At 36.3% G+C, this 16,833-nt stretch overlaps 1 protein-coding gene across 4 annotated transcripts in view; it reads right to left on the bottom strand.

Annotated features, from left to right (window-relative positions):
* LOC128862763 (slowpoke-binding protein) overlaps positions 1 to 16,833 on the bottom strand; it is a 208,322-nt gene that overhangs the window by 88,200 nt on the left and 103,289 nt on the right. For all 4 annotated transcript variants that reach the window (XM_054101471.1, XM_054101470.1, XM_054101473.1 and 1 more), the window contains exon 4: positions 3,541 to 3,617. In XM_054101471.1, coding sequence (XP_053957446.1) covers positions 3,541 to 3,546 — 6 coding nt within the window. In that variant the 5' untranslated portion in view covers positions 3,547 to 3,617. The remainder of the gene's footprint in view (positions 1 to 3,540; positions 3,618 to 16,833) is intronic.

A 16,833-nucleotide genomic window follows, 5' to 3' on the forward strand; every position in this document is an offset into this window, starting at 1 on the left:
ATTCGGGGCATGTGTGCATACTTATAGGCGCTTGTGTGCTTTAATAAGCATTTGTTTCTGACATACACGTGGCACTATCATGGAAATTACCTACATGGATACCCTTTTGTTTACTAGAATCTGCGCAATATGCAGTAAATAGCGTTTATACAATATTTTATTATTACAAATACATAGATATATACATATATATTTATATCCACATGTGAATGCGAGTATCTGCTAGCGTACAGTGACCAAAACCTGTAATCAAAACGGGTTACTGAAAACTTTAGAAATACATAACATTTACGTTTGTATATACATAGATTCAATTTATGCAAATGTTTGGTCATGAACACGAAGGTAATAGAAAATTTCGAGCGCATTTCTACCGAACGGAAGCGACATAAAACTATATGATACTCAAACAAAGGGTGCTTACTTTTCAGTACCAAATTACACACGTTTGGGACACTTACCTTCTGCTCAAATATGAACGAGACTTTATCAATAAAACGGTCCGCGGACTGTTATAAGCTTACATGGCAAATTTCAGCGAGATATGTCACATAGTTTGTTTTCTGTGCTACTGTAAACAAGTCAAGCTCGAGTGTGTTCTTCGAATTTAACGATGGAAATTCAAGTTGAACAAAGCATTTGTTTGAAATTTTGTTATTCCAACAAAATTTCGGCTTCAGACGCCTTAAAAATGTTGCACACAACCTATGGGGACTCTGCTCTATCGCGTGCACGTGTTTTCCAGTGGTACAAATCGTTCAAAGAGGACCGTACATCGGTTGAAAACTTGCCTCATCAACGTCGTCCAGCAACATCAGTAAACGACGAAAACATTGGAAAAGTAAAGGAAATTGTGCTTGAAAATCGCACAAATCGCAAAATCGGTTAACGCTGAATATTATTTAGACGTTTTAAAGCGTTTGCGCGAGAACATTCGTCTTGAAAGGAAGGTATTGTGGGACAACAAGTCATGGTTCTTGCATCACGATAATGCACCAGCTCACACATCACGTCTTGTTCGCGATTATTTGAACAAAAATAATGTTAATATCGTTCCGAAAGCACCGTATTCGCCTGATATGGCTCCATGTGACATTTTCCTGTTTCCCAAGCTCAAGTTGCCGCTCCGTGGAAAACATTTTGAGACAATTGAAGTCATAAAAGAGAATTCGAAGAAGGAACTGAAATCCATACCGAAATCGGCCTTCCAGAAATGCTATGATGATTGGAAAAAACGTTGGCATATGTGTATCGCTTCCAATGGTGATTAATTTGAAGGAGATAAAATAAAAATTGAACAATAATTAACCGTTTGTGTTTTATTAAATCAGTCTCATTCATATTTGAGCAGAAGGTATAAATGTTAAAACTTTATTACGATCGATATGAGGGTACGATTTTCTCTTGATCTCTTGATGTTATATAAAGCATTTTTCGTGTGGGGGCTTTTTTGAAGTCGCCGGCTGTCTACTCCAAAAACCTGACACATTGTATGCAAAAATCGTACAAAAGTGAAATTATGGGTAAAATACGCACGAACTTATGGACTGACCTTATAGTTTTGTTTGTACATTTTAACCTTATTCCAGTAGTTATTGTTTGCCCTATAAACTGAATAAGTTTCAACAAAAACACAAGGCTTATTCGACAACAATCCGTAGATTTTGGCACGTTGTCTGTCACAGAATTAAATGTGTTTTTTTTTAAGTCATATTTGAAAAGTGACCCTGATGGGCTATTCTCTTTGCTTCAAGCTTTTATTGCTTTTATTCTGCATAATCAATTTTTCCCTCTACTCTGGAGCTCTTATTAACCATAGGAAACTGGCTTCAATTACACCGATTTTTAAATCTGGTAACTAAAATGATGTTAAAAGTGGATTTTTGTATTGGTTGTAGATGAGAATTAGGTCCACCACGACGATCCTAAATTAAAACAAGAGGCCAGAACCTGGCTCTCCAGATCCCGAAATCGACTAAGAAGATGTTGCCATAAGTTTTTGGAATGCGAAAGGAATTTTGTTTGCACACTGGGAAAACAATAAATTCTGAATATTATTGCAACCTTTTAACCCAGCTGAGGGAAAAAATTCGTAAAAAAAGAAAAATAGAAAAATTGCAATGCACTGTGTCCATTTTAAATTAAAGATCGAATTGTTGGAACATCTACCGTATTCACCAGCTTTACCTCCAAGCGAGCTGCATCTGTTTCTTGACCTAAAAAAATTCATGCGGGAAAAGCGTTTTTCATCAAATGATGCGGTCATAACCGCTGTGGAAGTGTATTTCACAGTCCTCCCAGACTCTCCCTTAAGGGATGAAATTGATAAATTGGAATCTTGTTGGAATAAGTGTATTGATATTCAGGAAGACTATACTAAATACATAATAAAGTGGATTTCAAACCATTAACCTTGTTTTTCTTATCGACCTGAGAAACCCATTGAACAACCATGAGCAGATACGTTTCAAAGTAGCAAACAGTGCTTAGTATGTAGTTACTTTATTACAGCCGATAGCCTTGGTAGCTTGTGCTAAAAAGTTATTTTGTAATTTTAATTATAGATAACAAATAAATAATAATAATACTTTATTACAAACCACCTCAAGTTAGCTTCTTTAACATTTAGTTTGCAAGATTTTTGTAATCATAGACTTAATAAAGAAATGAAATTTACTTACAGTTTGTAGTAAATGTTACGTTTTTTGAAAAACAAATTTTTCTTTTGTGGATTTAGCTAAGTAAAAATACTTAATAAATATTATCTAATATTTTCTAAGAATATGCAGGAGGGCAGGGACTGTAATTAAAATAAAATGTTAGCTTAAAAACTGTTGACACAAATTTTAAACTTATGCCTCAGAATTAGTTGCGCAACACAAACGCTTCGTGCTAACCATGCAGGCTTCACAGGTTTCGAATTCAACTGCATGTAAAATTCACTGCTTTCTTTTTTTCCTTAAACAAATATTTGGCTGAGATATCCATATCTAATTGCATTTAGACGTTTGCAACAATAGGAATCTAACTTCTGCATTAATGCATATGCAGCACGTGTGCCTCCTTTACATCCATATGCATATGCGTAGACTTTATGGTATTCATATATCAACCAGAAATTTAGAAATGTTGGTAAATTTTTTTAACTAATGCACGTTCATTAGTACATCAGAAGGTAGTGAGAGGGGAGTTTAGAATATACTAGCGATATATAAAAGCGAACATTTAAATTTTGTTAATATGTAGCTAAATCTAATATTAATATAATAATGTACATACAGTTACACGAAATTTGTTCAAGTTTATTTTAAAATTATTTTTATTCTTACATGGAACTCTACAATATATTTTCACTTATTCCACGCATACCGTACTTTAATACTCAAATCGCAATTATGGTATAACATTAGCTAAGAAACATATAATAAATTTCATTATTGTTGATATTCTTAAAATTCATATTTAAATATATATGTATCTACTTATACATACGCATATATTCGTAAGGCAATGATCTCATGCTTTCTTGTGGATACATACCTGCATCGTCGTATCCAATATGATATTACAGCGATACCAGCTATGACAATGGCACCCAAGGCACACCAAAAAATGGTCTGAAAAATGAAAAACGGATTCGTGTGTGGTTAAGTCCGAAAGTGAAAAGGGCCAAAACAAAGAAAACAAAATAATTCAGTTATGAAATCTTAAGCTTTCTTATTACTATTATGCTTATATGAAATAATATATTTTTAAGGCCAAGCTTTTTTAAAAATTGTGATGCTGCATGCTTATCGAGGTCTGTAGGTTAATTCAATAATAGTCTTAAGTGAATTTATTATTCAAGAATATTAAGATTTATTGCACCTAAAGCAAGTTTGGTTCAAGTAAAATTCAATACGAATCAAAGGAAGAATTTTATTTTTATTTTTTTATAATTTACATTTTTTATTTATAGTTTACATTTTTGACTTACATTTATACAGTGAATCAAAAAATTATTGGCACACTCGAAAAATCAAAGTTCTCAGTGCAATAAATATTCTTCTAATGAAAGTATAAAAAAATAGAAAATGGTATTTTCTAAATGGCCGCTGTAGCCGAATGGGTTGGTGCGCGATTACCATTCGGAATTCACAGATAGAACGTTGGTTCGAATCTCGGTGAAACCAAATTAATAAAAACATTTTTCTAAAAGCGGTAGCCCCTCGTCAGGCAATGGCAAACCTCCGAGTGTATTTCTGCCATGAGAAAGCTCCTCGTAAAAATATCTGCCGTTCGGAGTCGGCTTGAAACTGTAGGTCCCTCCATTTGTGGAGCAACATCAAGATGCACACCACAAATAGGAGGAGAAGTTTGGCCAAACACCCAAAAAGAGTGTACGCGCCAATTATATATATATATATTTATTTATTACGTATCTGAACAAAGAAAAAATTAATTTCGACTTAGATTTAAAAGCTCAACTTTGATAGGTAAAATAAGGCACAAATTCACATCAAAAGGTAGCGTAATCAACTTGCTTCTTTACAGCTGTAACGCACTAATACTTTGTGGGCCCTCCTTTAAATTGAATAACGACCTGCAAACGTCTCTTCATACTATTTAGTAGATTTGAAGTTTCGGAAAGTGTTATTTTATTCCATTCAGAAATTATCGGCTTTTTTAGAGAATCCTTTGACGTTATGTGGTGAGATCGTATCTTTCGTTCCATAAGATGTCATACATGCCCAATGGGATTTAAGTCCGGCGATCGGGAGGGTGTTTTAAGCTGTGTGCAATGGTATATCAACTACTCTTCCACAAGATAAGACGAGTGTTTTGGGTAATTATCTTGTTGAAATTGCCAAGTTGTTCCATTAAGGCCCAGTTTTTCGACACTTGGACTTAAATTTTTTTTAAGAATGTCGCTATACACATGCTTATCCATTGTCTCATCTACGAATACGAGCTTTCCGACACCAGATGCCGCGAAACACCCCCAAACCATCACATTACTTCCACCATATTTAACTGTTTTGAGCAGGTTGTTCCCTTGAAGCTCTTTATTTGGCTTTCGCCAAAAAGCGTCGGGCTTATTTAAATGCTGTTTAGCAAATTCTACCCTCTTTTTCTTATTTACCTTCGAAATGAAGGAATTGCGTCGATGATACCCAGTCTTATATAGGGTATTCCGAACAGTTTGGGAGTTGAAATTGATTTCAAATGAATTTTGCAGGGTCGCGCACAGTTTTGGATTTTGTGCCACCGCACTATAGGTCAAATTACTACTTTTTGTGTGCAAAATTAATTACAGCTAGAAAGTCGTGATATTCAAACCAAAACAAGTCAGAAATTTACTAGTAAGAATAAATAAAAAAAAAATGGAATTTAACCTATTAACGACCACAAATTAAAATTAACCCTTTTGCAACAACTAATGTAAACGCGACACTTCATTTATTTCAAGTCCAATTCATTTATTTCAAGTTCAAATAAGTTCAAAACTTAGGAAGTGTGGAAGGTTTGCGCTTTTGTAAGCGTCTTTTTAAGAATAGTGCGGAAATTAATGGATTTGAAGTATCAACAACCCAACTAAATACGTCTAACAGACTCTATGCCCTCTTCTTCCATTACTGCTTGAAAAAATTCTCTTTGCATCTCAACAATTCTTTCAGATTGCAACGAAACTTTTACAAGGGTATCTTTTGTCAGTCAAATGGGGTCAAAATTTTATAGGGTTTCCAGAAAGTCAATGTGGAAAATAGCTTGTTTCACTTCAAGGTTATGCAGGCTAATAAGTTATTTCCAAATATAGTAACATAACTATTAAGCGTTTTAATTAAATACATATATTTACTTACATGCCTCTTTATTTTCGATTTTACACTAATGAATTATTTTCAACACAATTCGAGAAACGCGTGCTCAAAGTTCATCAAGCACTACTGAACTCGCAAGCAATTTTTTACGAAAAATTACGTCGATTGACTTTGACGCGTGCCTGTGTAACGGTGTTTTTTATTAAGTGAAAATATTATGCACGCACCTTTGTTTTGAAGTATTTCTAATTACAAAACAACAACAACAAAACTAAAACGGCACTTTCATTCTTACCACTTTTGCACAGCAAAAAAGGGTAATTTCACCTAATGTGCACTTGAACACCACACTTCGCTCCTGTCGTTCGGTTAATTTTTTTCGGCGGCTTGATCTGCTCTCCGGAGCTATTTTGCCAGTATTGCAATAATGCATAACGATGTTTCGACTGCTGGACCATGATTTATCGACAAGCTTGCCAATTTCGCCATAGGATTTTTATTCTAAATTGAGTTTTATCACTAATTGACGTAGTTCTAGGAAAATTTCAGCTCCGTGGCCCATTTTGGTCTATGTCCGTTGAAATCACGATCAAAAGTGATTGCGACCTTATGCCATTCCTAAAACGTACGAATGAGTAAAAATCAAGAGTAAGCAAATAACGGGAGTTTACCGTTACGATGCCAAAAGCATACGCTAACATAATGAATGTGTCAATACTTTTTTGATGTGAATTTGTGCCTTATTTTACCCCTCACGGTTGAGTTTGTAAACCTATGTCGATATTAATTATTTTTTTGTTCAGATACTTAATAAATAAATACATTTAGAAAATCCCGTTCTCTATTTATACATACATTCATTAGAAGAATAGGTATATCACTGAGAACTTTGATTTTTCGAGTGTGCCAATACTTTTTTGATTCACTGTATGTGCACACTTAGGTTAGGTTAGATTAGCCAGGTTGCTTGTCTAAGACATGACACTCGGTGGGGCTAAAGCCCATTGTGATACGTGTATTTGATTTCCATCCCCTAATTAAGTTGCTTAAACCACTTGGATTTTTTTTAAGAAGGTGACTAATCCCTTTAGCGAGGCTTTTGCAAATTTCCCAAGTCTTCAAAGAAATAATAGCCTTGGCATGGCTTCTAAGAAGTGCAGGATATTCACCGACTCAATTTCTTCTTCGTCTCTACAGCTCCTGCAGAAGTCATTATTAGTTACGTCTTTTCTAATGTGCCAATAGTGCGGTGTCTCGTTATAACACTTGTAAGGACACTGGTAGTTGATCTGTTGAATGCAAGCAGACATTTTGTTATTTTAATATTTAGTTTTGGCCAGAGCACCCTGGGATTTCCCCGATATAGTTCGTTTGGAGGAACACTTGTATCCTCTACCACTTGCTAAAGGTCAAGCTTAGTGCCTTTGTTCGCACACTCATCTGCTCTTTTATTTCGCTCCTCTCCAGAGTGGTTGGGAACCCAATAAAATGTGGTGTTGTGTTGTTGAATAAGCAAGATGAACCTTCAGCATTCTTTAGCACATCTTGATTTTATGCGGTCCTAAGACAGTTTGAAACCATTTGCGAAAAAATAATGGATTTCTTTTTCTTCGAAGCAGTAGTTGATTATATCAGTAGTACCTCATGGAATTTTTAGTAAATAGAAATAAATTCTAATAAATTTGATATCAAGCTCTACCTTCTACTCAAATATGAACGAGACGGTATCAATAAAACGGTCCGCGGATGACATATGGCAAAAATAATTTTTTTATTTTTTGGTAGGACTGTTATAAGGTTACATGGCAAATTTCAGCGTGATATGTCACATAGTTTGTTTTCTGTGCTACTGTAAACAAGTCAAGCTCGAGTGTGTTCTTCGAATTCTCTTTTATGACTTCAATTGTGTCAAAATGTACATCTAACCTGAGCTGTTCTATGACCCAAACTGAGATGTGATAAAAAGAAGTTGCTCGCTTATTGAGTAAATAAATGAACCTATTGGAACACATCAGTAAATAATTCAAGTCCTATTTGTGAAATTCTCTTTAGTCTATCAACACCTTGTTAGATGTTAAGGCGGCATTGTTTCTCAATATAATATGTTACATGGTTTTAGGATTGGTTTACTTCCCTTGTGAGGGTGTTAAACTAAATTGTTGCTCAATGCGAAGATGTAAAAGCTATTTTAAAAGCCCACGTGAAAACCAATAGCCAAATTTTTCAGAACTTGACAAAATCCTTATTTAACGAGCTCGCCGAAACTTTTTGTTTATATCTCAAAAAGATATCCAGTTAGTAACAAAGTGTTGCAGACATTTGTGACTTCAGAATGGTTAAATTTTGTGGGTTTATATAGTACCGGAGACATAACGTCTTTTATACGACTTCATACCAGTACCGTTGGTTGGTTAAATGTGTACCGCCAATAATAAACTGTGAACTGCATCATTTAACCAGAGAAATGCAAACCTTTGGCTGCGAAAAAAATAAAATAATAAAAATAAAAAAAAAATCACAACTAATTATTTGTGCCTGCGCTGATGACTCCTTAATATCCAATGCCTGGGGCTCACAGAATTATTTAAGCAGCCGCTTGCTGTCATTATATTATAAATTTCCGCCACTTCAGCATAAATTCGTTTATGCTTGCATGCAAGAATGCCATTTTTCCAGCCAAATGACAACTTTTGGCATGTCACACTCCAAATGAGCTGCCGAAAAATGAAACCACAAAGCAAGCGAACAAGAAAAAAAACAAAGACAAAACAGCAACAAGAACAAAGTTGGCGGCATTTAGGTAGGAATTGCACATTACTCAGAGCGTCACTGTTGTTATCTTTTGGCATTTACTTTTTGATTTCGACTTTCCTCCTTTCAATTGCATTGGCACAAGACCAAGAAGTACAAAGTGAATGCATGACTGGCTGTGTATTTGTTCAGAATAACTGCAAAACCAGACAACATTCAACTGCATGCCAAAAACGAACGTCCAAGTGACGATAGATTTTTATTGTTTTACAATTGTACGAAAAATTATATTTTTTGGCAGCCGGCAACGTAGTTGGAGAGGGGGTGGAATGAGGAATTGTGATAGCGAGAAATTGCATGGGGTTGCCTGCAGTAAATTTCAGCAAAAATGCCGCTGGCCATTATTCTGTGGCATCCAGAACTACTGCTGCTGGCGAAAACCGAAAATCGACACCCAAATGCGGATGAGAATGAATGTGTGTATGTACTTATCCGCACTTGTACATTAATTCAAAACGTGATTGTGGTAACTCGTATGGTACATGGATATTTGCACTCTTATACAGATTAAAATACATGTGCGTACACCACGTCCACTGCCGCAGGCAATAAAAATATGGATGAGTTTACGAGCTTATGCTGCATCGCGCTGACAACTGTGTGACAGTGTTGTATTTTTACAGGCTAAGTCGCTGAATTTTTACACATTTTATTTATAAGTTAATGGTACATTATCCAATAAAATTGGGAAACTTATTGTTGCCATATATTAATAAACTCAACAACTGAAAAAAAGCTTTCACTTTTCTCTGTTATTGGATGTACTTGTATTTGGGTCAATTATGCCGATTCTTATTTCCCATATAGAGAAAGCCGCTGGCTGGGCGAGAAAGGAACATTTTTTATAAAATTTTTTATTTTTTATTTTGTTTCCCTCATTTCTGAGCCAAAGTTACGAATTATTAAACAATTAAATAATTCATGATATTATGTGAAGTATGTGCCGCCGTAGCCGAATGGGTTGGTGCGTGATTGCCATTCGGAATTCACAGAGAGAACGTTGGTTCGAATCTCGGTGAAACACCAAAATTAAGAAAAAACATTTTTCTAATAGCGGTCGCCCCTCGACAGGCAATGGCAAACCTCCGAGTGTATTTCTGCCCTGAAAAAGCTCCTCATAAAAAGATGGAGGAGCTCGGCCAAACACCCAAAGAGGATGTACGCGCCAATTATATATTATATATATATATATGCCTTTGGAAGCTACAATTTTACTCCATCTTTCAGGCAGCATACGGTTTCCACTGACGAAAAATTCGAGTTGTTTTGACTTGGTCCATTCATTGAGCCGGTTTGCGATGCTCTCGTAAGAAGTTAACCGCTTTCCAATAAGAGCTGACTGCATTGAACCTAACAGATTGTAATCCGAAGGTCCAATGTCTAGGAAATACGGCGAGTGGGGCAAGATTTCCTAATTCAGTCCCTCTAAATATTTCTGGACCGATTTAGCAACGTGGGGTCTGGCGTTCTCATACAGCAAAATCAGTTTGTCATGTCTACCGTCTAATTAAGGCCGCTTTTCTTGGAGAGCTCAGAGTTCGATTGAAACGCATTAGCTGTACTCGGTAACGATGTTTAGTGATGAATTCAGATGGTTTAACGAATTCATAGTTCATCTGGTAGGCTCCAACTTTTTCGACGCTTAGGGTTAACATAATGGATCCATTTTCCACGGTCAGTGACGATGTGATGCAGGAAAGCTTTTCTTTTCTACCGTTTAAGAAGCATCTCACACGTCACTCTTCTTCAATTGATGTGTCACCCAGTTCCCATCACGTGCAAAAGTTTACCGACGGTTGATCTGTCAACAACCAACTCTTTAGACATGGGTTCGCCATGCGTCTTCATCCAATATATGTTGTAGTTGAGTATCCTCGAATTTTTTGGTGACCCTTCGCAATCTTTATCACTAACGTCGAAATTGCCACTTTGGAAGCGTCGAAAGCACTCTTTACAAGTTGTATTTGATGAAACGTGATAACCTTAAATATTGATGAATATACGACGCGTTTAAGCTGGACTTTTCTTTAAAAGGTAATAATGAAGCGTGACATCCCACAAATGCTGTTTTTTCGCGACGAACGTAGACATTTTTGAAGTCAGATAACAATTTTTTTTTGTTCAAACATTCCAATTCTTACACAACTTCGTGGCTGTTTTCCTGCAAGCCAAATGTGAACTCTGTTTTTATAGTTCATATACTATCGTACTCTATCTTAATGTATAACTACAAAGCATAATTATGTATTTCGGTATATTAATTTACTGAATCCTTATACTAATTTACTGAACTCTTCAATAATTCAGGAGACCCGGTGTTTCTCCAAATTGAGTTTTTTGAGGTTTTCCGCCAGATTTACTTGAACGAGTCCGTGAGCCGTTATAATAAGTGGCAATATGAATATATTTCTAATTTTTCTGTGCCGCTTGCTGTCAATCCCCAAATCGGAGTATTTGGTGATTTTCTCTGTGCACGTTTTTTGAGTGCTTTTGTTCAATGGAACACCAATGTCTATGACAATCAAACGCGGTGTACTCATTTACTTTATTTACTACAAATATTTTTATTATTCTTGTGGTATTCGTAAGGATTGTTCTGTCGTAATAGAGAGGCATTTTGTTGTCCTCATGCGCTAGTTCTGGAACTTATCTGTAATAGGCTGTTTTCTCACGGAACAAATCACAGGTCGTAGGTGTAAAATTTTTACAACGTCTTGTTGTTTAGTTTAAGTTAAAAATAGTTTGTTAACACAGCACCCAGGCAAAACATGGTTCAGGGTTTCGCCACGGCCGCCTCGTGCATCTATTCGACCTTTCCATAGAAGTAATTTCAACGTTTCAGGATCAGCTTGTTATGCAGTGCTCCGATGTCAATTGTACCTCTCCCTCCTTCTTTCCTAGACAATGCAAATCTTATCACAGAGTTTTTAGGATGGTGGCATTTATGTTTTGCCATTACTGTTCGCATCATGCATTCCAAGTTATTCACGAAATGACAGGCACTGCAAACGAGTTGTCTTGCAAAGTACGTAGAGGCATCTGTTTTACTCGGTTATAAGCTTTTCCTTCATTTGCATTGCTCGTACATTTTTGTTTTGTCATACCCCAAGGTACTTATAAAATTCGCCCTTTTCCATTTCTTTAATGGTCTACATTTGGAACTTTGCTCTTTACAATTTATATTTTTCGACATTTATTAAATCCTATAGGCGTTCGGATGTCTTTAGAGAAGCTAATTACGCATTTTAGCAATTTTTCCAATTTTTTTCTTTGCCAGCTTATAACTTTAGGTCATCTACATAAAATAGTTAGCTGATTGTAAACTTTCTCACATCGCCATATTTTAACCCATATCCATGGTCCGTTTTCTTAAGTATGTCGCTGACGGCTGCCATACAATCGCAGTACAGTTATAAGCCAAGAGTGTGTAACAGAGTCGGTATCAATCTATGCTGCATACAGGTTTCGATTTTGCTTTTTCACCTGCCCTACAATTACTTGATCTATAATTAGCTGCTCTTTGCAACCCTTTTTATTTTTTCGTAAGTTGCCGTTCGGTTGAGCTTAGTCGTAAATTAAGTTCGATATGCATGATGTAAGGATCTTATAGATTACGATAAACAAGTATGGGCCTATATGCTGCCGGACTGCTGGTTTCTTCGCCTTTATGAATTAAACACGTGGTGCCTAGTGTGAGGAAATTTGGTACTTCTTCAGCGCCTGTGATTATTTTTTATGTTTCATGTTTTATTTTTTTAAATTTATTTTTTATATTTATTTTTTATTTTTATGTGTACGAAGTGTATTAAAAAAATAAGGTGGATTTTCATTTTGCTCCAAAAATATTCATTTATGCATCAATTTCTATTATTTCTCTCTCAAAGTAGTCCCTCTCAGATATAATATTCTTGTGCCAGCGTTTTTTTTTCCAATCCTCGAAGCAGTTCTGGCATGCTCTTTTTGGTATGTCTTTGAGCTCCCTCAGCGATTGAGGTTTTTTCCTTAATCGTCGCAAAACGCCGTCCTTTCATGGGCCTCTTCAATCATGAATATGGTAACGGTGTTGTTTTTGACCAAATAATCTCTCATTTGCAAAGGTGAGTGAGCAGGTGCATTATTATGATGCAAAATCCATGAATTTTTTCCCACAATTCCAGCCTTTTTTTCGTATTGCTTTTTATGTCCTTATTTACCATACGACCTTGTGGTAAGAACTCCTGACGCACTACGCCATGATAATCGAAGAAAACAGTGAGCAAAATCTTGACATTTGATCGAACTTGGCGTGGTTTTCTTGGTCTTGGCACTCCTGGAGTCTTCCATTGGGACGATTCGACATCAGTTATGAGTGATGCTCATGGAACGTTGTTTTTGGTCAAAATTCAGCAATTTTGGAACGAACTTCGCTGCCGCACGCTTCGTGCCCAAAATGTCCGAGAAGATTGCATGGCATGAGCCAACCGATGTGCTGACACCCTCAGAAACATCTCTCATTGTGATTCCATAATAATTTTCTTCGCTTTCTCAAGATTTTCGCCGAGAGCGAGCGTCGCTATTCACATCTCCTCGACTTTATGTGAAAAGCTTGTAAACTTTTTTTTGACTCAGAGTATTCTCACCGTATGCTACTGTCAACATTTCAAGCGTTTTTGAGCACTTAATTCTATTTTTTACACAAAATTTTATATAACTTCTTTTGCGTAGCAAAAAATCACCGAAGACGCAAGACGCTTGTCTTATTTATGCCTCTCACAAAGAAACAAAAAGTGCTATATTGCTAAAACCGTGAACATATCCTTGAAACGAGTGTACCAACATAAAAAAAAAATAATAATCGAAAGTCGAATGCCCTAGATATTTCAAAATTCACCTTATATTTTGAACACACCTCGTATGTGAAGTTTCATTTTAATAAGCCAATTTAGTATCTGTAGTTTTAGTATCTTTACTAGTAAAACAATAAATTCTGAATACTTTTGTAACCTTGTAGACCAACTCGGTTTACAAAAGAAAAAGTTATTTTTCATCTGGACAATGCACTGTGTCACAAGAGCATTCCGACAATGGCTAAAATCCATGAATTAAAGTTCGAATTTTTGGAGCATCCACCGTATTCACCAGATTTGGCCGCTAGAAATCTCGTTGAAACAATGTATTGCTGTTCAGGGAGACTATACCGAATAATAAAGTGTACTTCAAACCATAAAATTGTGTTTTTCTAACGAACGGCAAAACTTATTGAACAACTTAGTATGTAGTATTAATGACTTAGTTTTGTGTGTTTTAAATTATTTAGTTTTAGGTATTTAGTTTAGCGAATTAATATCTATAATCGATTATGTCGGTTCGAGTTGACTGCCTAAACTCTACTCCCATATGCTCTGCTTTTTGCCTCTGTGAGTATCCTTTTCATTTCGGTCGCTGTTTCTCCTATTCTTACTTGTACAGGGAATATTGCTGAGTGACAGTATTTGGCCGGCTATAAACACGGATCGTTCCGACTACGTTATGCCTGTTATTAATTCCATGTTTCTAGTTGATTAAAAATTAATTTTAATAATTCAAAAAAATCCTAATTAAATATTACTAGAGATATTTTTTGCACCACCTCATTTATTGGCAACACTTGCGCGCCTAAGTCAACCAGCCAGCAACCACGAAAACATGAACAAAACATTTGCTGCTGCAGCTGATTGTGGTTACGGTCAATATGTGTACACATTCATGCAGTATCGCTAAGTGTAGGGTCTTTCAAGCCTAAGAGTGATTTTTTTAATGAACAATTCAGCACATATTTTAAATAGGAACTCTTCTGGCTCATTTTAATGGCCGGGAAGAAAGTGAATTGGTTATTTTATGCTTTGTATTAGATGGCGCTATATTGAAGACTTATAACGTTTGCAAACGGCGTCATGCATTACACAAGCAGACAAACAATGGAACGCGTAAAGGCCAAAATAAATATTTCCATCATTCAAAATCCTTTTTTTTATTTAGTAAAAAAGTGATTGACAAACAAACTTAATGATGATTAATTTTGTGCCACCAGGTACCATGAAAGTCGACTCAAATCGTTCCGGTCTTACGACATTACGTTACCGGAACGTCGTGTGTTCAAAAGTATCACGAATTTTGTTTTTTTCAAAAATTATTTACTTTTTCATTAATATCTATTTTGTCCACTTCAAAGTAATCCCCATCAGATATTATGCACTTGTACCAACGTTTTTTCCATTTTTCGAAGCACTTCAAGAAATCTTTTTTTTTTTATCTTGTTCAGCGCCTCCTTCGATGCTGTCTTTATCTCGTCGATCGTAGCGTAGCGTCGTCCTTTCATGGGCCTCTTCAGTTTCGGGAACAAGAAAAAGTCACAGGGGCCCAGATCTGGTGAATACGGTGGCTCTGGCATCATTTGTTGCTATTTTTGGCCAAAAAGTCGCGCACAAGCAACGATGTGTGAGCAGGGGCGTTATCGTGATGCAAGAGCCAATTTTTGTTCGGGACGTTTCTGGCGGATTGCCTCGCACAAATTGCGCATAACTTGCAGGTAATATTCCTTATTGACCGTTTTACCCTGTGGCAAAAACTCATGATGCACAACGCCCCTGCAATCGAAGAAAATGGTAAGCAAAACTTTTACATTCGACAGAGCTTTTTCGGTATTGGTTCGTGCAGCAGCTTCCATTGAGTTGATTGAGCTTTGTTTCCACGTCATAACCATAAACCCACGATTCGTCACCAGTTATGACCCTCTGGAGCAAATTTGGGTCGTCTCCGACAGAGTCCAAGTAATGTTCATGCGATGCTGCTTTTGGTCGAAATTGGGCAGTACGAATTTTGCGGCGACCCGTCTTATGCCCAAATCATTGAAAAAAATCGAATGGCACGATCCAATCGATATGTCTAGGTCCTCAGTAACTTCCCTAATGGTGATTTGACGATTGGCCAATACCATTTTCTTCGCTTCATCAATTTTTTCATCTGTTGTTGAAGTGATCGGGCGTTCGGCCCGCTTTTCGTCGTTCACATCTTCTCGGCCCTCTTAGTACATTTTGTACCACCGATAACCCTTGCTTTGGTTCAAAGTAGCTTCTCCGTACGACACAGTCAACATTCGGAGTGCATCCGCGCACTTAATTTCGTTTTTCACACAAAATGTGATACAGGCTCTTTGATCCGTCTTTTTGAATAGGTAAAATCGAAGATAAGCCGGATCACGTGCAAGGAAAGCAGCTGTCAGCTAATTAACTGAACATTCAAAACGGCCGAACTCGTCGGCATGAGTGAGAGACATGAGTATCAACATATTGCCACAAAAAAATTGAAATTCGAATATACGTAACCTGCGAAAATTCAAAATTCGCGACACTTTTTGAACACACCTCGAATAAGACCAAACATAGCCATAATTGGGTTAAATGTAGTAGATGCATAGGTCCACCATATTTGTAATAGATTTTAATTATTTTTCTAAGACTTTCTAATGCATTTGTCTCTCGAATGCATTTTAGTAAATTGTGGGATTTCTGCTGAGCCTTCCTGAAAAAACCAAAAAAAATTCTCAAGAAAGGATTGTGAGCTCGAAAAACCCTGTACATACGTGTGCATATAAACACAGAGCACAGTAGAGAACTTTAAAGCTCGCGGTTATTCGCGTGGTTGAGTATGTATGGCTGAGTGTACCCACGCTGCCACTGCATGCAAATTGTTTACTCTCACGTATAGCATTTGCTGATTTGTATTTTGCATATTTATTTTATTTAGTTGTTTTTGTTTTCGCTCGCTCATTTGCGAATTTATTCTGCATACAAATGTATTATTACCGAATAAAAGTAGAATGCAATTCAATTTAATTCCGATTACAATTTTTGCCAATATATTGAAAATTCTGAATGGTTTAGTTTGTAAGCTCGAGCAGTTTACGCTTAAAGCAAATAGGTTTAACTAAAATGTGTTGAATATTTTTGCGTAAAAAATTTCTGATGGTGTTCTTGACAAAATTATACTCGAAAGGGATTTGACGGCAAGCGAAGTGAATGGTGAATAGCTGCATTGGTTATTTAGGAATGGGCTTGAATTAGAACTAAACAAATTTATCGAAATGTTCTGCCTTCTAAGCACTAAGCTTATTAATATAGATTGAAAATAGCTGTTGTACCTAAATGGTTTTGTGCATGACTACCATTCGGTAGTAGCCAGGTTCGAAACCCACTGTGTACAT

This window comes from Anastrepha ludens, chromosome 5, assembly GCF_028408465.1.
Source record: "Anastrepha ludens isolate Willacy chromosome 5, idAnaLude1.1, whole genome shotgun sequence".
NCBI classification, from domain to species: Eukaryota; Metazoa; Arthropoda; class Insecta; order Diptera; family Tephritidae; genus Anastrepha; species Anastrepha ludens.